Source organism: Engystomops pustulosus, chromosome 6, assembly GCF_040894005.1.
Source record: "Engystomops pustulosus chromosome 6, aEngPut4.maternal, whole genome shotgun sequence".
Lineage (NCBI taxonomy): Eukaryota > Metazoa > Chordata > Amphibia > Anura > Leptodactylidae > Engystomops > Engystomops pustulosus.
This window is the reverse complement of record NC_092416.1, coordinates 167,162,103-167,186,032: the sequence shown is the minus strand read 5'-3', so window position 1 is coordinate 167,186,032 and position 23,930 is coordinate 167,162,103. Positions and strand designations below refer to the sequence as shown.

At 42.8% G+C, this 23,930-nt stretch overlaps 1 protein-coding gene across 2 annotated transcripts in view; it reads left to right on the top strand.

Annotated features, from left to right (window-relative positions):
• GCGR (glucagon receptor) overlaps positions 1-21,756 on the top strand; it is a 47,311-nt gene extending 25,555 nt beyond the window's left edge. For both annotated transcript variants that reach the window (XM_072112254.1, XM_072112253.1), the window contains exons 3-14: positions 1,423-1,519; positions 1,804-1,911; positions 1,985-2,106; positions 4,397-4,503; positions 5,350-5,503; positions 5,618-5,771; positions 7,753-7,813; positions 11,312-11,381; positions 11,576-11,664; positions 11,815-11,953; positions 12,031-12,072; positions 14,807-21,756. In XM_072112254.1, coding sequence (XP_071968355.1) covers positions 1,423-1,519; positions 1,804-1,911; positions 1,985-2,106; positions 4,397-4,503; positions 5,350-5,503; positions 5,618-5,771; positions 7,753-7,813; positions 11,312-11,381; positions 11,576-11,664; positions 11,815-11,953; positions 12,031-12,072; positions 14,807-15,091 — 1,428 coding nt within the window. In that variant the 3' untranslated portion in view covers positions 15,092-21,756. The remainder of the gene's footprint in view (positions 1-1,422; positions 1,520-1,803; positions 1,912-1,984; positions 2,107-4,396; positions 4,504-5,349; positions 5,504-5,617; positions 5,772-7,752; positions 7,814-11,311; positions 11,382-11,575; positions 11,665-11,814; positions 11,954-12,030; positions 12,073-14,806) is intronic.
• Positions 21,757-23,930: the final 2,174 nt, after the last annotated feature.

Below are 23,930 nucleotides of genomic sequence, written 5' to 3'. Positions count from 1 at the left end.
GATAGGAAGGTGAGTGTCTGATGAGAGTCATTACCATCCTAGTCTGGATGAAACATCGCCCATATTATGTCTGTATAATTATATTGCACTTTTATGGAAATCTCACACACTGCGATAGAACAAGAATTAACTTTTCTACACAGACACATCCATGAAAAGGCAATTATTCATGTTTTATTTCTTGCCGGATCTTCATGTGCTCTTTCTCCCTTCTTAGAAGTACCATGAAGTTGGGGGTGCAAATGGGGGTTCATTTCTATTACTAGCTTAAAGGGGTTGTCCAGAGATTTCTTTCTTCTAAAAACAGCTCTTCTCCTGACCAGTGGTAGTGTGTGGTATTGCAACTAAGCTCCATTCATTTCTATACAGCTGAGCTGCAATACTAGGACCAACCATAATCAGATGTGGTGCTGTTTTTGGAGGAAGACATCCATGTTTTTCACCCTTTAAAATGATTTCCCAGGTTAAATAATGAAGACTTATCCTGATAATGAAGGATAGCTTATCAATATCTGATCAGTGAAACTTACAACCTTATCTATCAGCTGTTGTTATCAGGCAATGAGCTGGAACAGGAAGCAGATAGCTCCATTCATAATGCAGTGGCCAAGGCAAGACACTACAGGTCAACTCCCATTCAAGTGTTTTTTTTAAGCCTAAAACCCTTTTATCTCTATTCCTTAGCTTCACTCAATCTATGGATCTATGTGTTCTGAATAGGCATACTCGGTGTTGGACTGGGATACCTTGGGCCCACCCCTAAAATCTAATCTTGGGGCCCACCACAGCTATAAGTTTGTTACATAATCTATTAATATAATCATATAAATATATAGGATAGTTGAGATGATCCATGCTAAATATATGTATAAGTTAAAGAGAGGGTACCTTGTCCAGCACTACTTATGCAGGGCCTGGGGGCCCACCGGTGGATCCACCTGTTCACCAGTGGGCCAGTCCGAGCCAGACCTTTTTTGCCTTGAAAGATGATGAGGTTGGGATGCCACTATACACCTGAGATTATTGATTGTGTTGGGGCTGTCCTACTATCTGGAGCTGTCCTGAAGGAAGACAGGGCCTACTGAATCCCAACATGTCTGATACTTTCTAATGTCATGGTATAAGCCGGAGATTTTTAGTATCGACCTCAGTATTCGTATCTTCAGATCAGTCTCCAGAACAGTGCAGCTTCTAATCATCACTTTCTTGAACTTTACATTAGGAAATTGCTATATGTGATCCCACAATATATTCTCTAGCATTAGTCTGAATCATTGTGAGCTGCTTCACATATGCATGAAACGAGCTGAGCATCAGGTTACTGCCATTTAGGAAGCAATCATAAATGATGTGATTAGCCTCTACATAACACCACTTCTCTGCATGTCTGTGACCCGGTGTCCATGTCTGTTTTCTTCCTAGGCTGTCTCAGCTCAGGTGATGGATTACCTGTATGACAGCTGGAGGAAGTATGAAAGCGAGTGCAAACAGAATATGTCCCTGGAGCCCCCTCCGACAGGTGAATTATACTTACAAAATGTAGATACCAGTTTCTGCTCCATACCTATATGTATTGAGATACAACGCCTACGACCACCTTAACCTAATGCACAACATTGAGACTATCACAGGACCTTCTTCTTGTTTTTGATGAGATGTCTACCATACCGTCACTTCTTCTCGGTCAACAAGGCCAAACAGCCCTCTCATACATAGAGGGTTCTTCTTCAATTTCCATAATGAGTGTCCAAGACCTAAATTTGACTTTTTGTGATTCGTGAATTTTGTTTCCGTGTTCCTCAGGTCTGGTCTGCAACAGAACGTTTGATAAGTTCTCCTGCTGGCCCGATGCTCAACCTAATACCACTGTCAATGTCTCTTGCCCCTGGTTTCTTCCTTGGTATAAGAAAGGTAAGATATCTTCGATAGATTACCTTAGCGATAAAGAGTCCTGCATTACAGTAACAAGACTGTCCCCTCTTAGTGCAGAATGGCTATGTGTACAAACACTGTGGACCAGATGGACAATGGGTCGCCACAGAACAAGGAGTACCATTACGTGATGCCCGGGAATGTCAACTTGACCAAGCAGACGTGGAGGACCAGGTAGACTACAATTATATAAATGTTGTACTGAACAGTCTTGTAGGAGATGCCAACCTCTCTCGGTAGTCTGATAAGGGATTAAGCCCTTGAGGTTCATTGTTCTTCTAGTTGGCAGTTCCTGATGGGTGGTGGGCTTTGTGCCATGACATTCCTCAACCTATTCCCACCCATGGGCTTTAGGTTGGGTCATGTGTCTGCCAAAATTCTAAGTGTTTGAGTTGTTTTATCCGGCTGTTGTTAAGTCAGAAAAATGTAGATATAAACAAGCTATTCATTAAAGACCCAGCATTGTCCTTCTTCTGGGGCTGCCTTGGAAAATAACATTTGCGTCTTTGAGAAAGTAGTGAGAAATTTTATAGACGAGACATTTATGACATATGGCTCCATAGTGCGTTTGGAATAATGCTTTCATAATATTAAAGGCCAACCTACAGCTAGAAGGACATGGCTTTACTGGGTTGACTACTTTTGCCCATTGCCTAAAGATGGAGAAAGATATTGGATTAATGGTGGTCAGATGACTGAAGTACCATCTTTAGAGTATGGGGTTTACTTAATTTTCCACCAGGAGAAACTTGAAAGTGTTTGTTCTATTGGTTCTAGGTGGAGAAAAGATGACTTACTCAACCCAGTCTTTCTCTGTCTGTCATATATAAAGCTCAGGCGATTGAAGGAGCTGGTCACGAGAAGTTTGACTCGGTCATGGTTTCTTATCCTGAAAAACAACTGATGCTTTTAACATGGGGGGGAATCGGCCAGTCTTCCGTATCTCCTGCACCGCGCGGCCCATGTCACGTGACTGACGCGACCCGGCGTCAGGTCGCATAAGTCACGTGACATGGGCCCGCGCGGTGCAGGAGCTACAGAAGATGGGCGGATCGCCATTAGGAGAGAAGTTACGCGGAAGAAGACATCAAGGGTAAGTATATAGGGTTATTATTTGTATAGGGAAGGCAGCTAGGGTCTTTTTTTATTAGTAAAGGGAGGCTGGGGCTTTTTATTAGTTAAGGGAGGCCTCTGGGGCCTTTTAATTAGTAAGGGAGGCCTCTGGGGCCTTTTAATTAGTAAAGGGGGGCCTCTAGGGCCTTTTAATTAGTAAAGGGGGGCCTCTAGGGCCTTTTAATTAGTAAAGGGAGGCCTTTAGGGCCTTTTAATTAGTAAAGGGAGGACGCTAGGGCCTCTTAATTAGTAAAGGGAGGCCGGTAGGGGCTTTTAATTAGTAAAGGGAGGCCGCTAGAGGTCTTTTAATTAGTAAAGGGGGCCTCTGGGGCCTTTTAATTAGTAAAGGGAGGCCTCTAGGGCCTTTTAATTAGTAAAGGGAGGCCTCTAGGGCCTTTTAATTAGTAAAGGGAGGCCGCTAGGGGCTTTTAATTAGTAAAGGGAGGCCGCTAGGGTCTTTTAATTAGTAAAGGGGGCCTCTAGGGCCTTTTAATTAGTAAAGGGAGGCCTCTAGGGCCTTTTAATTAGTAAAGGGAGGCCGCTAGGGGCTCTTAATTAGTAAAGGGGGCCTCTAGGGCCTTTTAATTAGTAAAGGGAGGCCTCTAGGGCCTTTTAATTAGTAAAGGGAGGCCGCTAGGGGCTCTTAATTAGTGAAGGGAGGCCGCTAGGGGCTCTTAATTAGTAAAGGGAGGCCGCTAGGGGCTCTTAATTAGTAAAGGGAGGCCGCTAGGTTCTTTTAATTAGTAAAGGGAGGCCGCTAGAGGTTTTTATTAGTGAAGGGAGGCCTTTTATGACTGTTTTAGTGTCATTTTGTGCTATTTTGGTTGGTGGTGTGCCCCAGGATTTTTTAAGTATAAAAAGTGTGCCGCGGCTCAAAAAAGGTTGAAAATCACTGATCTAGGCGGTTCAAGCAACTAGACAGCTGTTTATGAGGGCCAACAATAATATCTATTGCAGCTCTGCTTCCCAGAAGGACTATGTTCTTATCAGATGGTGACATAACGTAACACCAGAGCTTTGCGATAGGGGTATGACTTTACAGTTCAGAGAAGAACATGAAACACAACAAAACAATCACAACCCTTTAGAAATACAGACTACTATTGAGGATGTCCTTTCAACAGATTGTGTTATTGTGCCATTGATGTCTGTGATTACGGTTGTAGAATGGAAAAATGACCCTAATAGGTAATGTGATCTGAGCTAGGCTGGGGTGATGTAGGAAACACTGATCGTCCAAGCTGAATCTCCATGTTATGGGACAATATGATATAAGATGATATTTTTGGTGGACAAAAAGTTCTCCAAGTTATTCCTTTTCCATAACAGATGTGTTGTCCTTAACTTACAGGAATGGTTTGCCAAGATATATGAAAGCTTCAAGGTCATGTACACTGTAGGATATTCCATATCTGTGGGGTCACTCGTATTGGCACTTGCTATTCTTGTGGGATTCAGGTAGGTGGATATTATGGAGGGAACACTTTTTTTTGGCTCCAGGTCTTCGTCTGCATACAATTTCTTCAGTCAGTTATAATCTGCAGGTTTCCTCTTAGACATTAAACCTTTTGAAGAGAATTGTGCTATTTTCGACAGTTTTATGGGAAAGACAATGACCATAGACATTCGATAACCAAACATTTTTGGTTTGATCAGTTCAGTGTCCCTGCCCCACCCTAAATACTATACTACACCTTAGCAATATAATGATGGAAAACAATGACAATAAGTCATCCATTGATCCATCCAAAGCATAGATGAGGTGAACTGGCATCATATCACAGACTTTTCCTCCGTATTGTCAACCTTGCCCACCATGGTACCTTTGGTGGTCTAAGGCTCTAACCTAATACTTGCCAGCAGAAGACAACCTTATTTTGAAGCCACAATGGTCTATCTCATTGAGGATAATGAAGGTTGAGTCCCAGAATAATTTTATTTTTAAGGAGCCCCAGTCCAACATTGGTAAATAATACACATTGGTTGGACAAGCCAACAATTATCTGGCGTCCGAGACCAAGCCTATACTTCTGGTTCACCAAAGTCATTGATATGAGCTAAAATTGCTGTATCCGACCACCTTGACCCCTACTGCCATGGAGCAGCCGGCCATTTTCAGAAGTACCCATACACAATAGATGAATGTTAGGTGACTGTCTACTATGTATGGACTGACTCTTCTCCATTAGTGGATGTTATGGGGACCATGCATGGCCAACAAATATCTCACATGTATGTGTCCAGGTTTACCATCTTTAGATCCCAGAATCCTTAGTTCTAACCTCACATTTCCATTTCTTGCAGTAAGCTCCACTGTATGAGGAATTACATTCACATCAACCTGTTCATCTCGTTCATTCTGAAGGGAGTGTCTGTGCTGGTGATTGACACCATGTTGAAGACCAGATACAGTGAGAAGTTTGAGGATGAATACCTCCATGTGTGGATTAGCAGTGAGGTGAGAAGGTTTTAGGTAACTTTTGCAGAATTGGTTGACCTATGTGGGTTATAGTTTTACTTTTATTCATATTATTTCTTCTCTCTCTCCATTTTTTAACCCACAAATGCCCAGGCTGGGTGTCGAGCAGCTTCAGTTCTCATGCAGTATGGAATCATTGCTAACTACTGCTGGCTGCTGGTGGAGGGGATCTATCTACACAACCTGTTGGCCTTAGCTGTGTTTTCGGAGAGAAGATACTTTGCTCTGTATGTTTGCATTGGATGGGGTGAGTAATGAGGGGATTTGTCCTCCATGACCGCTGTTACTATCCATAATGTTACTATTAATTACTATTAATGTACCTAAAATAAGGTGCATGTTGATTGACATCACTGCATTATCAGTATATTGTGACATGGTGGGTTCTTAAAGGAAATCTACCATTTGTTTCCATGCATTATGAACCAAACATACCCTGAGAATGGTGTAGCTGCTGATGCAGAAACATATCTTGTTTAATCCCTGAACTAAGTGGATTTGCTGAAAAAACAATTATAAAATTATGATAATGAGGCTCTGTCGCTCCTGTGGCTGCCATGGTGCTTCTCCTCTTACCCTAATTATGCGCTTCTCCAGCCTTGTCCTGCCCAGCATAAGCCGAGAATACATCACCACCATGTTGTCCCTGACAGGCAGAAGTAATCAATTGCTGCACCATTCCCCAGCTGCTGTATATGAGTCTGCACAATTCAAGAAGCTCAGTGTGTAATGTATTTATGTAGGCACCCAGCTTTCCCAAGGTCTGGAATTTTATAATTGTTTTTAGAGAAAAAACGGATCTGAGAATAAACAAGATATGTTTCCGCATCAGTGCAGCTACATCATTCTCAAGGTATGTTTGGTTCACAATGCATGAAAACTAAAGGTAGATTAGATTTCCTTTAATACCTACATGCCAGTCTGTGCCATGATGCAATGCCACTCTTGTATATACATATACTGTGACATTACTGTTTGTATGATTATTGTGCTGGAAGCTGTAGATCATGCCCATACAGACATCAAAGTGTGCATTACCCCATGTACTATAACATAATTGTGTACAGTATCCCTGTGCTTTGACATCACTGTGTGTATTATCTCTGTACTGTGACATCACTGTGTGTATTATCTCTGTACTGTGACATCACTGTGTGTATTATCGCTGTACTGTGACATCACTGTGTGTATTATCCCTGCACTGGGACATCACAGTCTGCATTATCTCATGTACATTAACATAAATGTGTACATTATCCCTGTGCTGTTATATAACTGTGTATTATCTCTGTACTGTGATATCACCTGGTATATTATATCTGCACTGTGACATCACTGTGTGTATTATCCTTTTACTGTGACATTACTGTGTGTATTATCCCTGTACTGTGACATCACTGTGTGTATTATCCTTTTACTGTGACATCACTGTGTGTATTATCCTTTTACTGTGACATCACTGTGTGTATTATCCCTGTACTGTGATATCACTGTGTGTATTATCCATGTACTGTGATATCACTGTGTGTATTATCCCTGTAATGTGACATCACTGTGTGTATTATCTCTGTACTGTGACATCACTGTGTGTATTGTCTCTGTACTGTTATATCACTGTGTTCATCATCCTGTACTGTAATATCACTGTGTGTAAAAAAGAGACTTATAAAAAGCAGCCCGGTGTGTGAATAATTAGCAGCCTGGAACACCGGACATCTCATCCCCGTACTCCGGGCTGATTTTTATAAGTCTCTTTTTTGGGTGATCCTGGCGTGTCAAGATTAGCAAAGACCACCACTGGGATCGGGATGCAGTGGAAAGTAGGTGTTTTTTTTACTTTTTTTAAAATATATTTTAAGTATATTTTCTTTTATGCAATAACTAAGCATGATGCTAAGCACAGGACACTAATGGGTGATTACCTATTAGCCTTTTAGCCATTAGTACATAACTTTCGGTGCCAGGTTCTAGGGACATGAACTTCAGTCTTTTTTGTGTACACTCCTGGCAGGATTGGAGGTGTCAGTAGTCACATGACCTCCGTGCCTAATCAGTAGCCTCAGCGGTCAACGGGGCAGGAGAAGTCTACTTGTGACCCCAGACACATTTGCTCCTGGTCGGATTAGTTATGTAGACAAAGATACCAGGGGCTGCTCTGTATGAATGGGCGGCCATTGCAGGGGAGGAGCATTTATTTATCTCATGTTACCTCGCTGTTTTTTTTGCAGGGGCTCCACTTTTATTCATCATTCCCTGGGTGGCTGTGAAATATACTTATGAAAACGTAGTGTAAGTCATTACCTCCTGGCCTTTTATATTGTATTTTATACTTATTTATTAAATTTGCTTTATTTGCACCAAAATGGAATATGGCTGTACGGCGATTTTTATTTCACTTTGTGGTTTTGTTTGTGTTTTAAGTTCAATTATCTCAAAATTGTGATAAAATGCCATTTTTATGAGATTTTTTGATAACTGTGGCAAAACTACAGTGCCTATAATAAAAACTGCCTAAAATTACATACTTACATACATTGAGGTCTCTTCCACAGGGGAGTAACTTGAGGGGCTGAAAAGGGTACAGTCACATCTACCTCCAAGAGACTAAGAGGACCCCATAGGATATTTCTTCTCCATATGAGATGGCCAGGAATTATGAACTATTATAGTTGGAGGTCTGTTCTAGCAGAGAAAGAGGGACCCTAAGCCACTCCTTTTGCTCCACCCCTCACTCCACCCCCAAACAATATAATTTCTCCCTTAGTGACCTCCATTTACCCCTCACATTATGTCCCCTAGCTCAAATTGTAGCCCCTCTGATATTGTGCTCCCAGTTCCCCCTCATATTGTGCCCCACAACAGATCCCCTTCATTTTGTGGCCCCCGGCATCTCTATTCTTAATTTGGACCCCCAACAGTTCACCCCTTTTTGTGCCCCCCTCTTACTGTACTCCCACCTGCTCCTCTCATATTTTGCCCCCCAAGCAGCTTCCCCTCTTATTTTCCCTCCAAAAACTCCCCTCTTACTCTGCCCTCCCCAGCACCTCCCTCTTATAATTTGTCCTCAAGCGGCTCCTCCTCCAATTTTTATCCCCCCCCCCCAGCAGCTCCCCCTCTTATTTTGCCCGTCCAGAGGGCCGAAAAATGGGATTTTCCCGCTGGATTTGGGCCCAACAGATTTTCCCACTCACTTTGCTGCCCCCAAAATATTGTATAATTAAAACAAACAACACATCGACATGAGGCGTCCCTCCAAAAATCACAACAGGTGTCCATATCCATCTGTAACCCTTTATACATCTGATTTATATGCAACCGGCTCCTCGAGGAGTCCCTGCACCGGGCTTTATCTTGGCAGCTGCCATAGTTACTCTGATGTGTAAGATGTGGAAGGACTAGTGATATAATATCAGTGGAGAGTAGCCGAGGGATCCCAGGTAATGCTCAAGCAAGTTAATTCACATAAAATGAGTTCTGTTTATTTAAAAGCCGCTGCGGATGATAAGACTCATTACTGCTTGTCACCGAGACCGGCCAATTTCCTGAGAAGCTCTGGAGCAGAGCCAGATGTCAACAAACGTCTTTGAAACCCACGAGTCTCTAGCGCGGCGGCTATTATCTAGGACTTCTGTATTTGGCTCTATCGAAAGGGTCAAACAGAAAGAACAAGTCTTACCGATGGCTGGAAAAAAGTTTTTCTAAACTTTAAAAGATGTAAAACTTTAGTTTTACCAAAATATAGATTCAAAAACGCAGCGCTGTCAAAAAGAAAGAGTAGAGTTGGTCGCTATCCAAGAGTAGTAAAGCCAGAGAGAAGGCAGCACTCCCGATGTAATGGTAATGAAGGATTTATTTCACCTTATGTGCAATGTCTCAGCTTTAGTAAGTTTAGTAAGCACTTCAAAGTGGTTTACGTGTTAATTTTGGTAGGTATCGGAGGGGTTGGCGGTGGTGGGTGCTTGCAGGGGTAGAGCGGATGCTGGATACCTGAGCTGCCGCAAGAGGATGAGGCTAAGGCATCCGCTGACTGAAGATGTGGTGGATGTCCTTCGGCTTCTTACACCTCCCACTACCCACAGCCCCATTACCTTCACCAGTACTGTAGGCAGTGGGATGAGTGAAGAGCAGAAGTTCTCTACTCAGGTGCCGAAACAATTTTAGTCTCTTCTTGCCTAATCCTCCTCCAGTGCCCTGGATCTAAACGATCCAGAGCCCGGCATTGGGCCACAGTCCCGTGCTTGGGGAACACAGCATTAGAGAACAAACGTAGCTGCACTGTGTAGACTGAGGAGTAATAGGCAGATTCATGTCAGAAAAAATCAAGGAAGACATCTTTATCCTAATGTCTATGGCCAGCTTAAATTTTTGCCATAAATATACCTTCAGGTGAATGCTCGTACAATTATTCTTTCATAGATATGTACACAGTTAAGCGTTTTAGAGAATTTAATTCATAAGACAGTCCAATACAGGCGGTCCCCTACTTAAGAACACCCGACTTATAGACGACCCCTAGTTACAAACTGACCTCTCAATGTTGGTAATTTACTGTACTTTAGCCTTAGGCTGCAATGATCAGCTGTAATTGTTATCACAGGTGTCTTTAATTAAGATTTAGTGTTAATCCTGGTTCTTATGACAACCCAACATTGTCACAGAGTCCAAAACAATTCTGGCAAGGGTTACAATGATAAAATATACAGTTCCGACATACAAATTCAACTTAATGCTACATTCACACGACCGCATGGACGACGTATATACGGCCGACGTATATACGGCCGATATACGTCCTCCATAGACGGCAATGGGCGCATGGCGCCCTACGGGAGCTGTACGGTGCAGCACACGTGCGGCACCGTACCGCTCCATACCCGGGAAAAAGATAGGACCTGTCCTATCTTGAGCCGTAATACGGCGCCGTGCGCCATTACTTCCTATGGAGAGGGGCGGGGGTGAGCTGAGCTCACCTCCTCCTCCTCTCCCCGTACACTGCCGTTGCCCGCTACGGTACGGTACGGGCGGGCAACGGCAATGTGAATATAGCCTAAGAACAAACCTACAGAATCTGTCAGTTTCCATAGGATCGAGTCAAAGACACCCCCAGCTCATTTTACCCCATATCTAGTGGCACAACTAGAAGCTGATGGGCCCCAATGCAAAGTCTTTGCCAGGCCCCCGACTATAATGTATGGTTTATAGTAATAGTCTTCTCATACGGGAAAGTTAAACCGTAAGGGCCCCCTAAACCTCTTGGGCCCTGGTGCTACCGCCGACTCTGCACCCCCTCAAGTTACGCCCATGCCCATATCCCATCTAAAAGAACCTACTCAGGTCCAGTTTATCCCTGGATGTAGACGTGTTATAAGTATAGATGGATTGCATTGGTGGCATCCAATTGAAATATTATCATAGGGACATAGATTTTATGGTTTTGTCATACACCTTTACAGGAAATGTATATGTTCACAATCTCCTTGAAATATGGATTTAATTCTACAATTAGTACGCTCATTTTGGTCTTGTTAATAGCAGACGCTAGTTTCGCAAGTTGCAATCACCACTTGACTTTTAGACTATAAAGGCCAAAGGGCCGGTTCAGATGAGCAGAATGGGCATCATTTCTCATAGCTGTCAAGAGCCTAGAACATCAATAACTGGCTTGGAACCAAAATCGGAGTATTGGCCGTTGACTTGTTATCATCAGGAGGAAGATTATCTTCAATATGTATTCTACACCACTCTGGTAGAGCAGCCATTAACTATGGTTTCCATGTTCCTCTATAGGTGTTGGACCACGAATCACAACATGGCCTACTGGTGGATCCTTCGGTCTCCTGTGTTTCTTGCTATATTGGTAAATAGAATACAAAGGGCGTATCACCAAAAATATGCCATAAGTGAACCACCCCAAGCATCCATTGGTTTGGACTTACCCAATAATTGCCTCCAAACCAAAAGCTGTAGAGAACCTTCTAGTCGATCACTTCTATTTATGATTGATCAATAACCTATAAAACCTTATTAATTCTGGTTTCCTACTTCTTCTAGATCAACTTCTTTATATTCATGCGGATAATCCAGATTCTCTTGTCCAAGATGAGAGCTCATCAGATGAGGTACACAGACTATAAACTCAGGTGAGAGACGTGTGAGCTCAGCACAACGATACCATGAGCTCTGAGACTACAGGGTTGCAGAGTTATGTCAACAAGTGACTGGTTGATATGGGACAACACCTAGGCACGCGAGGTACAACTTCACATGTCTCTTACAACGTCTCTCCTCAGGTTGGCCAGGTCCACACTCACCCTCATCCCTCTGCTAGGAATACACGAGGTGGTGTTTGCATTGATCACAGATGAAACTGCACAGGGGACCCTGAGGTTGGTCAAACTGTTTTTTGACCTATCCTTCAGTTCATTCCAGGTAGGTTCTCAAGAACTTCATCTTCTCCATTTATACCCTGCCATGGCTATCAGTAACATTGACTGTCTTGTCCGCAGGGTATGCTGGTAGCTGTACTCTATTGTTTTGTCAACAAAGAGGTAAGTGAATGAATTTTAGGTGAGACTTTTTGGTCCACATCAAGATAACTATCAAAGTCAATTGCCACAAAAAGTTCTGCCCAATGTTTTGCCAGTAATATTGTGTACTGTAAATTCTCTTCAAGATTTGTGAGGCCTTGGGTCACCTGTATTTATTTCAAAGTAAAATCAGATACTGAGATATTTTTTTCTAATATCTTTTTGTTATTGTAGATTTTTTTTATTTTTATCATGATTATGGGTGACCATGTTGCACTTGCTGCACAATATGCTTTACAGCAGCCGTATAGATCGTCAAAACCTGTGGAAAAGACATATTCAATGGCTTCAATAGAAGAGCGTTGTGGGCATGCTCTGTGACTACAGAGGTCATTGTGTAGGGAGGGGTAGGAACTTGGAAGTGACCTTTGTCATCCTCACCTATTGTCATTGGTGAATCCTGTGTTATCTATATTTACATGTCATTGTGATGCTTTATGTGATGGCAAGGTGATTTTTACAGAACAGGAAGTGAGAACTGAGCTTTACAGAACAGGAAGTGTTGGTTTCAAGCTCTTTAGATACTGATGAGGAAAATAAAAAAAGTCACAAAATAAAAATGTGCTTAAAAAATAATGGCACCGTTCCTGTATTTTAGTAAATAACTGCATATCCCATTAGATTTCAACTAGTTATGTAGGGAAATACAATCTGGACGGCATGCGGGGGCATAACTAAGAGAGGCTGGACCCCATAACAGACTTTTGAATGGGGTCCCCTTAAAAAATATAAATATTTGTATACTCACACATGAGTTACAATCACACACAGTATATGCACACAATATATACATACATACAGCATATACACACATACATACAGTATCATATATACCCATGCATCATAAACACAGACATACAGAATATACACATCACATATACACACAAACAGCAAACATAAACATACAAACAATAACATATACAAACATACAGTATATACACCACACACACACACATAAAGCATATACACACCCAATACAAAACCAATATCCCAGATTCCGGGGCCCCCTGACATTGTGGGCCCCATAGCTTATGCTATGGCTGCTACCATGTAGCTACGCCCCTGATGGCATGGCCATAGGATATGCTATAAATGGCTGGTAGGTGCCCTTATTTTAAGAGCTGGGTTGGGGACCCCATCCCCTGGCTGCTGTGAAAGAAGAAATGGCTTCACAAATACATTTCTCATAGAAGTGAATGGAATGAATGGTGCATGCGCAGCCACACGCACATTCACATTGCCAACTTGTGGTCTGGGACATGTGTCTATAAGACATCTCCATGTCCCTGATGCCAGTGGACCTAGAGGGGTATGAAGCATCTGATACTCACACACACATAATAGTAGTATATGCACTACATGCACGCCATGTAGTATGTATGATACTTTTTTTGTAACTTTCCACTTGCTGTGCAGACGTCTGCTTCCTGCCCAGAACATCTGCATCTTTATTTATAGGGAAGACATGTAAATCACTGTCTATCTGTAAACAGAAATCTTCAGCCAAGCTTTAATGGAAGATCTGTACAGATGTGGGACGTGGAGGCCACAGTTCCAATAACGGAGCAGACATGCGTAGTGGTGGGAGAGGAGATATGGGGGCAGGAGGACGTATCTGCCATGTAAATCTGCATATGTGGCTTACTGTTTTTATGTGGCATGGTGAATAATCTGGTAAAAGAAGTAATGCAAAGTACTGGCATTGGTGTAGCAGGTCCCTCAATGCATGGGCGCTACTTGAGGGGGTTGAGATAGAACCAGGATTATGGAGAACCATGGTCTGGTCTTGTTATCAATACAATAGAAATTCTTTTACTTCCATGTAATTATACGGAGAGCCCTACATAGCTTAAATACCTTCCTTAAAGGCCTTTTCCAAAATAAAAAAATGATCTAAAAGGGGTCAACATAAAAAAGGCAAATAGTCTATCACTTGTCCCTCAACCAAAACACAGAAAAGATGCTTGGAGATGCTTGTTCAGCCCATCAGTGGGCGGAGCTGTGACACCACCCTATCATGTGATTGGCTAGCCAAGCATCTCAAAACATTTCCTGTGAATCCCAAAACAGGAAGTGGAGAAGAATAAGAATCTCATCACATCTGGACCAGAGCCACCAAGGCATAAGGTAGAGGTGACCAACCTCTTGTTGTACTAATGGACCCTTGAGTAGCCCCTTTACATTTATTTTTTTTTGGAACAACCCTTTTTTACATTTTCTTTGTACTTGTGTCTTCACCATGACCTTTCTGGGAGTGCTAATGATTTTCACAGATCCCATATATCAATTTTTAAGAGATTCTGGGATGAGAGCAGCAAGGTGACCTGCCATAAAAAATAGTTTATAATTGAGTGCCGTAGACGTTTTGTTTCAAGTCAGAGTCATCTCGTAGCACTCATCTTGTTATATCTTAAGCCAAAGTGAAAGGTAAGGAAGGGCAAATCTAAAGGAATTCATGGAAAAGATCCTTGTTGAGTAGCTGGTCGGAGAAATGTGAAATGGGATTTAGATTAGAAGAAAGTAGAAGAGCCCCGTGGGAGGACAGGAACCGATGTGTAATAAGAGTATAGACACGGTAGATGAGAAATACGCATGGTGGATGTTCTTGTAGTCTACTAGGGTTGCCTGATTAGTGAGGAGACTAGAACATGGCAGATGATAGTCTATAACAGTCTCTTCATCTGTCCACCCACAGGTCCAGTATGAACTTCTCAAAAGATGGAAACTTTGGAAACTCGGGAAAGACATCGAAGAAGAATACAAACATACCAACAGCCAAACCCCTCGAGCTGGACCTGGAAGCATCTGCGAAAAATACAAACTTGTTGATAGCTGTAACAATGGAGCGGGAAATTCACGGAACAGTGAGTGCACGTGGTACCGCGAGAAGACAGGCAGCAGTGCCACCGAGCAGATCACCCTGAGTGAACGTCAACATAGCTTTGAGTATCCTGACAGCAGCTCGGAGCATGTCCTCTAGGCCAGCCATTGCAAGGTCCTCGCCGTTCCTGGAATCTTTCCGGATCTATATGTGGTGGAGATGGTAAAAAGATGGCTGTGGTAGTGGGAAGAGACCATCAACGACGTCTACCTTGGATTTTTTGATACGTTGTATAGGAAGAAGTCATGTAGACACATGACAAAGAAGAAGAGAAGACCAAGGTGAAATAAAGTACCTCTGCTATGGACATAAGCTTTAGTTTTTATGATTTTCATAGCATTTCCGAACATTTTAGAAGATATTACTATTAATAAACTACTGGATGTTCCAGATATCAGCAGTATTATATGACTATGTCCTGAGGTATCTTCTCAGAGAACCTTATCAGGAGGATATCCGACATGTGCACACATCAGACATACCTCTGTCCAACAAGATTGTACAAACCCGCCCCAGTATGGATCCCCTGCTGAAATATAGGGGCATCACAGATGAAGGCTTCTAGACCTTGTGGACTGGTAGCCATAGGGAAGACACTGATTGTAGGGATACTGATTCCTTAACAAGATGAACAGAACCAAAGGAAATATATGGATACAACAAATGTATGTCTTGTGAAAGTTGCACAAAGTTTTTGAAAGTTTTTTTGTAACTTAAGAACACATTTACATTGCCGTCATTGTTGGAAACCCAAATATTGATTTTGGGCTTCTGTTGCTGTCTATTTAAGCTGCTCTGCAAGTTACCATGTGCCATTTTGTATAGAAATTTCACTTTTCTCCTGCAAATTATTACATCACTTTTCATGTCGTACATGCTATTCAACATGTTATAGAGCAAGGAGGAGCTGCGCAGATTGTACATAGAGTCCTATCTGCAGGTAGCATGTTATAGAGCAGGAGGAGCTGAGCAGATTGTACATAGTGTCCTATCTGCAGGCAGCATGTTATAGATCAGGAGCTGAGCAGATAGTACATAGTGTCCTATCTGTAGGCAGCATGTTATACAGCAGGAGGAGCTGAGCAGATTGTACATAGTGTAGTATCTGCAGGTATCATGTAATAGAGCAGGAGGAGCTGAGCAGATTGTACATAGTGTCCTATCTGCAGGTAGCATGGTATAGAGCAGGAGGAGCTGTGCAGGTTATACATACTGTCCTATCTGCAGGCAGCATGTTATAGAGCAGGATGAGTTGAGCAAATGTCACACAGTGTCCTATCTGCAGACAGGATGTTACAAAGCAGGAGGAGGTGTGCAGGTTGTACATAGTGTCCTATCTGCAGGTAGCATGTTATAGAGGAGTAGGAGCTGAACAGATAGTACACAGTGTCCTATCTGCAAGCAGCATGTTATAGAGCAGGAGAAGCTGAGCAGATAGTGCATAGTGTCCTATCTACAGGCAGCATGTTATAGAGCAGGATGAGCTGAGCAGATAGTGCATAGTGTCCTATTTACAGGCAGCATGTTATAAATCAGGAGGAGCTGTGCAGTTATGAATAGTGTCCTATCTGCAGGCAGCATATTATAGAGCAGGAGGAGCTGAGCAGATAGTACGTAGTGTCCTGTCTGCAGGTAGCATGTTAAAGAGCGGGAGGAGCTGAGCAGATAGTACGTAGTGTCCTATCTGCAGGTAGCATGTTATAGATAGAGCAGGAGGAGCTGAGTAGAAAGTATGTAGTGTCCTGTCTGCAGGTAGCATGTTATAGAGCAGAAGGAGCTGAGTAGATTGTAATTAGTGTCCTATCTGCAGGCAGCATGTTATAGAGCAGGAGGAGCTGAGTAAATAGTATGTAGTGTCCTGTCTGCAGGCAGCATGTTATAGAGCAGGAGGAGCTGAGTAGATTGTACTTAGTGTCCTATCTGCAGGTAGCATGTTATAGAGCAGGAGGAGCTGAGTAGATTGTACTTAGTGTCCTATCTGCAGGCAGCATGTTATAGAGCAGGAGGAGCTGAGCACATTGTACATAGAGTCCTATCTGCAGGCAGCATGTTATAGAGCAGGAGGAGCTGAGTAGATTGTACTTAGTGTCCTATCTGAAGGCAGCATGTGATAGAGCAGGAGGAGCAGAGCAGATAGTACTTAGTGTCCTATCTGAAGGCAGCATGTGATAGAGCAGGAGGAGCAGAGCAGATAGTACGTTGTGTCCTGTCTGCAGGTAGCATGTTATAGGGCAGTAGCAGAGTGATTGTGCAGTAGTTTTGTGCAAAAAGATTCAGGATAACATGTATTTTTAAACATCCGCTCATTCTCTGCTATAGAGTCAAGTGGTCAGTCCAAGACATATCTGTTCAGCTCATCTTGCTCTAAAACTTACTAGATAACATGTTTAATGTGACAAGTTTCCCTTCAAAACCACATCTTATGCAAATTCAATATATATATATATATATCAGGGCTGTGTTTGTTGTATGGTACAATCCATTTTGTGATCTTTTTATGTTTTGTGCTAATACATCCGACTTCAGATAAACCTATATTATCACATTAAAGATTCCCTGAAATTTGGCCAACTACAGATCTGACTTTAACCCTTTTATAGCAGTCTATGGATTGGTAATCTGTATCAAGATAGCAATTGGGCCCCAAAATCTTAGGAGACCACAGTCTGCCCCCGACGATGGTTAGCGGTGGCATATATGCTACATACAGCTGGATCTGTTTAAACATATTTTATATAGATTCACTTCATCCATAGATCATACCTACCATAGTATAGTATGTACAGTATACATCCAGGAAGATAGCGCTAGAATTTTTTCAGGGCAGGTTACACCCCTTTCCATAAACCACACCTCCTCTTTGGAATACGCTCTACCCCTTTTTTGTGACATCCCTTATTTGGAAAGTATCCAGGTCCTTAAGTGATCAGGTCTTAAACGAGGACCAGGTATAAACCAAGATAGTCAGCATAAAGAAATATGTATAGTTTATGGGTAAAAAAAAGTCACTATAACTTATTTTGGGCTAAAGAGTCCAGTGGGTGGTCCTATCAGACTTTCTGTAATATATATATTGGCATACAGTGGCGTAACTTGAAGTTTAAGGGCCCCAGTGCAAGGTCTGTACCAGGCCCCCTAAGGTAATCTATGGTTTATAATACTAGTCTCCTCAGATGGGAAAGTAACAGCTTATGGGCCCCCTAAGCCTCCTGGGCCCGGTTGCAACTGCACCCTCTGCACCCCCTCAAGTTACGCCCGTGTTGGTAAATATATGTAGCTCTCAATTATGGCCAAGTCTGTTCCTTAAATTCCGAAGCAACTTTGCAACCAGTCTTATTATAATTCTAAATTATTCCTATTAATTATTAGTCTTATTAATTATAGAATTAGGTGTTTTATGTTTACAGCTCCCGTGCATAATTATGACTCCATGGTTGCACAACTAGTCAGGTCCTGTAGCTAGTTACTTGTCTCCCTCTTCTTGATTACCTTTGAAAAAGTAGAAGGAAGGCGCAGGAATAAAACAAGACACGCCTACAGCATCAGACTACATTCATAGACTTTGTAGTCTGTCACCATGGAGACGGATAAGTCTGCCTTGGAGTTGTATACATTGAAGCAGAATGTTTGCATAAAAAAGGTACAGAAAGAAGACCCTCACTATTTCAGAATACACCGGATATATCTTATAGTTTTGTAAAAATGGGGTGTGTGCGATAAGGCAGAGGATGCATGTGTTGGCATATATTTCATGTACATGTATATAACATATGATGTGGAGGAGCAGCTCGGTGTCCCGCTACCCTGCATGCACCTCACCCTCTGTCTGCTCTTCCTCTCCACACAGCCCACTCAGAGTTGTCTCAGATAATCTCTGCTTTTTCCATCAGTCCCAATATTCTGGCTTGTCTCACAGATGACCCCCTCCCCCTCCATGGCTCACCCGTCTATTCAGACTCCTAAATTTAAATTCTGTCACCAGCTTCTGTGTAGCAGAGTCCAATCTCACAGTCCCAGATCCTCCCCTTGTGACCATGACCCTTTTCTGGCATGTTTTTTTGGCTTTAGAGCCCCAGCCCTAGTACATGATTAACCCCTTCCCTGGACGCAGATTTGAGGATGAGCAGCACAGATAAATAGAGAAGATACGAGACACCTGAATCATTGCGTGATGTGGAAAGCTGGCCCGAGATGTAAAGATTAGAGATGAGCGAGCACTAAAATGCTCGAGTGCTCGTTATTCGAGACGAACTTTTCCAGATGCTCGAGTGCTCGTCTCGAATAACGAGCCCCATTGAAGTCAATGGGAGACTCGAGCATTTTTCAAAGGGACCATGGTTCGGGAATAAAATGTGTTAATTAATTGAAAAAGAACGTCTTCTGATAAGTGATCAGATGTATGCAAACATCTGCAATCTATTCTTCACTTCACCGCGCGTATATTATCTCCCGACAAGTTAGCAGATGTGAAGAACAGTGAAGAATAGGATAATTTAAGTGAAAAACACAGTGAAGAATAGATTGCAGATGTTCGGCACATCTGCTTACTTGTCGGGAGATACGCTGTCTCCGTGCCCCGCTGTCTCCGTGCCCCGCTGTCTCCGTGCCCCGCTGTCTCCGTGCCCCGCTGTCTCCGTGCCCCGCTGTCTCCGTGCCCCGCTGTCTCCGTGCCCCGCTGTCTCCGTGCCCCGCTGTCTCCGTGCCCCGCTGTCTCCGTGCCCCGCTCTCTCCGTGCCCCGCTCTCTCCGTGCCCCGCTCTCTCCGTGCCCCGCTGTCTCCGTGCCCCGCTGTCTCCGTGCCCCGCTGTCTCCGTGCCCCGCTGTCTCCGTGCCCCGCTGTCTCCGTGCCCCGATGTCTCCGTGCCCCGATGTCTCCGTGCCCCGATGTCTCCGTGCCCCGATGTCTCCGTGCCGCTCCCCGATGTCTCCGTGCAACGATGTCTCCGTGCGGCTCCCCGCCGCTCCCCGATGTCTCCGTGCCCCGATGTCTCCGTGCCGCTCCCCGATGTCTCCGTGCAACGATGTCTCCGTGCGGCTCCCCGATGTCTCCGTGCCCCGATGTCTTCGTGCCGCTCCGTGCCGCTGCCTGATGTCTCCATGCTGCCGCTGCCCCATGTCTCCGTGCTGCCGCTGCCCCATGTCTTCGTGCTGCCGCTGCCCCATGTCTCCGTGCTTCTCCCCGGTGTCTCTGTGCTGCTCCCCGGTGTCTCTGTGCTGCTCCCCGGTGTCTCTGTCCTGCTCACCGTGTTCTGCAATGTGTTCTTCACACATATATATTGTTCTTCACATACTATTTTGTTCGCACCATTCCGCGCGTATCTCCCGACAAGTAAGCAGATGTGCCGAACATCTGTAATCTATTCTTCACTGTGTTCTTCACTGTTTTTCACTTAAATGATCCTGTGTTCATTGTGTTCACTGTTTTTATTCTATTCTTCACTGTTCTTCACTGTGTTTTTTTAATTAAATGCTCGATCTCGAGCAGGGGAAATACTCGTCCGAGCAACGAGCCGTTTCGAGTACCTTAATACTCGAACGAGCATCAAGCTCGGACGAGTATACTCGCTCATCTCTAGTAAAGATATTTCCATGGAAGGATAAAATATCTAATGCACATGTGATCACAAACAGATGTACAATTGCCTTTGGCTTAGGTCGCCAAACCCATAGCAGAGTGGAGGCGCAGAACTAAGGGGCAACTTGTAAGACCATAAACCCTCCATGCTTCAGATTCACAGGCTGTTACACTGTGCACGGAGCACTTCCCTTTTACTACTGTGTATTGAAACTTCCTCAGATTACATCAGGCAGAGGGAGGGGGAAAATGCTGAGGGAGCAGAGGAGGAGACAGTGTAACAACCTATGAAGCCACAGCTTTGGTAACTGCCCTCCTGAGCCCTTCAGGCTTACTAGCATAATTTTAAAAGTTGATTTGAGAAGGAAGGAGGCCATGGATAACAAATATAAGAAGATTATCACAGTCACGGGGCCTGGATTTATAAGTAATGTCCCTGGTTTATCATGATGGATTTTCATGGTAGATGTCCTTTAATTTAATTTTTATTAAGATGTACATTTATCACATTCTCAGAGGATTTTCCTCATCCTGGAGTTTCCCCACTGAGTCCATCACATATCATTAGGGTCATGTATCATACTTTCGAGGGTTTACACTGCTGCTCCATTCATCCCTTTGGGATTTCCAAAAAGAGGCCAAGTACAACACTCAAAAATGTTGTTCTGGCTTATTCCCAGCATTTACCAATATGTGGGCAGCCACACAAAGACATGGAGATTTATCATCAAGTTTCTGAGGTAAAACTCTTCTATTTGCCAATGGAAACCAATCAGAACTCAGCTTTACTTTTATAAACAGCTGTGTGAAAATGAAAGCTGAGCTCTCATTGGTTGCCATTTTTACCTCAGACACTTCAGATAAATCTCCTCCATAGTATATATTACAAATTCCCTTAATGAATAGGTGACCATATAAAACAGGAATGACAAGTCCTTAAGATTGGGATCCTCTATTAGACAAGACTATCATAAATGTTGAAAACCTGCTTTGTACCAACACATTGTACATTAAATTGATGGGGGGTTTTTTGTTGTAAAGGGTTGAGTTGCCAAAAATAACCTCTCAGGTTAACCCATTGTTATCCCCGTGCTGTAAATATGTATATATGAAGTATATAATGTGGCCATTTCCATGTGTCAGTATGGTAACCTACAGGATGATGTCAATAAATATCTTCCCATGCCGGACATTCCTTTGGATTCTGTGCACTGTTATTTGTAAGGCTGGATCCCCCTCCTCTTATATACAGTCTGTCACATAGGGACCTGTGTGTCAGTAAATCACACAGCTCTTTTTTTGTTTTAGTAAACTGAATGAACATACTTTAGCTATGAGGTTTAAACTATGTGAAAAAGCTGTAAAACGTTAATGGGTCCAACAAAAAAAACGAATGGATTTCACATACACTCTTTTGCATAAATTTGTTGGGGGGGGGGGGGGACAGAGGAACGGCACCACACAAAGTTGTAAATGATCTTCCAGAATTGCAATAAAGTACAGGATTCCAGGATCCATGATCAGGGGAAATACTAGGAGGAAACAGGGGGAAGTATAAATACAAGGTAAAATTTGGTTAGCTGCAGGATAGGCAGTAGTGGATTATAATATAGGCGGTCTTCTTAAATGCATTGAGAACCAAACATACCTTGAGAATGCTGTAGCGACACTGATGCAGAAACATATCATGTTTAATCCCTACACCGAGTGTTTTTGAGCTGCCTGAACTGTCCAGACAGGACTAATCAACCTGATTTGGATGACGCTGCAGCTGGGGGATGGATTACTTCTGTCTGTCAGAGACAACACAGTGATGATCTATTCTCAGCACGACAAGGCTGGAGCAGTGCATAATTAGGATGAGGAGAAGCACTGAGGTAGCCACAGCAGTAACAGAGCCTTATTTTCATAATTTTATAATTGTTTTATTTTTGCAAAACCACTCGGTTCAGGGATTAAACAAGATATGTTTCTGCATCTGTGTAGCTACAGCATTCTTAAGGTATGTTTGGTTCATAATGCAAAAAAAAAAACAAATGTTAGATTTCCTTTAAGCCTTCTTAAGGAGCCAATAACCACAAAAACCACCCACCAAATTTTGTACTGATAAAGACCTTCACCGCCCCTGAGGATAGGGATTCATGTAGATGAGGGGATGATGGGTAGGGTATTGGAAAAGTGAGAAGCCACAATATTCTGTGTTGCCAAAACTTTCAGAGAAAAGTTGTATTTGGAAGAAGTGGTCATGGCGGTCTGGGCCACATGGAAAATACTAAACCTTAAAAGTTTTTACTGTAGAACCTAAATCTACCGCTAGAAAAATACAGTAGCGAAGCGGCACTCAAAAAAGTTTTTCTTTATTCCACCATAATAAAAAAGCAACATTTCACCCTTTCTATGAAGGTATTATCAAGCTTCACTACTATATTTTTCTGGTGAACGTTTCATGAGTCTGGATCAGCCGCTTTTGAAGACCTGCACAAGATTTACCTACACAAGTGCTGCTCCAATTTTCTCACTTTCTTCTAAATCTACCACTATATGGTCAGTGTACGGTGGTAATATTGCTATGAACCCTTCAAGCTCTCGGTCCCAAGTGGGACTAAATCTTGGACCCTGCTAATTATGTCCGTGACTCTGATTCACATGATTCACACTCCTTATCAGATCACTTTGTACAATGTTGTTGAGGATTAAAAAGCCTAAATATGTAGCTATAAAAGCAGACAGCGCTTATTAAAATATAAGTTGAGGTAAAGAATTTAATAAAATGTATCTTAGACCAGAAGTGGAAGAAAACCCCTTGGGTCTAAAGGTAAGAAACAACATTATTCATCGCCATCTTATCTTTACTACTGTGCGGGCAGCCATGGTTCATTTATCGTTGATAAGCATCAGACAGCATCTAATGTGGCAGTTATATTAATTACCATAAAACTAATTAAGCATTTCACATAGTTTCCCTTTGCAGATTGATTCATTAGTACAGGCAGTCCCTGGGTTACGTACAAGATAGGGTCCGGAGGTTTGTTCTTAAGTTGAATTTGTATGTAAGTCGAAACTGTATATTTTATAATTGTAGATCCAGGCAAAAAAAAATTGGCCCCAGTGACAATTGAAGTTTAAACATTTTTTGCTGTAATGGGGCCAAGGATTATCAATAAAGCTTCATTACAGACTCCTCGCAGCTGATTATTGCAATCTGGGACTATAGTAAAGCCTTCAGAAAGCTTCACCAGAGGTCAGAGGGGTCTGTCTGTAACTGTGGGTTGTCTGTAAGTCGAGTGTCCTTAAGTAGGGGACCGCCTGTATAAGAAAATCTCGGTGCACAGATGGATTTGCAGGAGAAGAGCTTATAAAATAA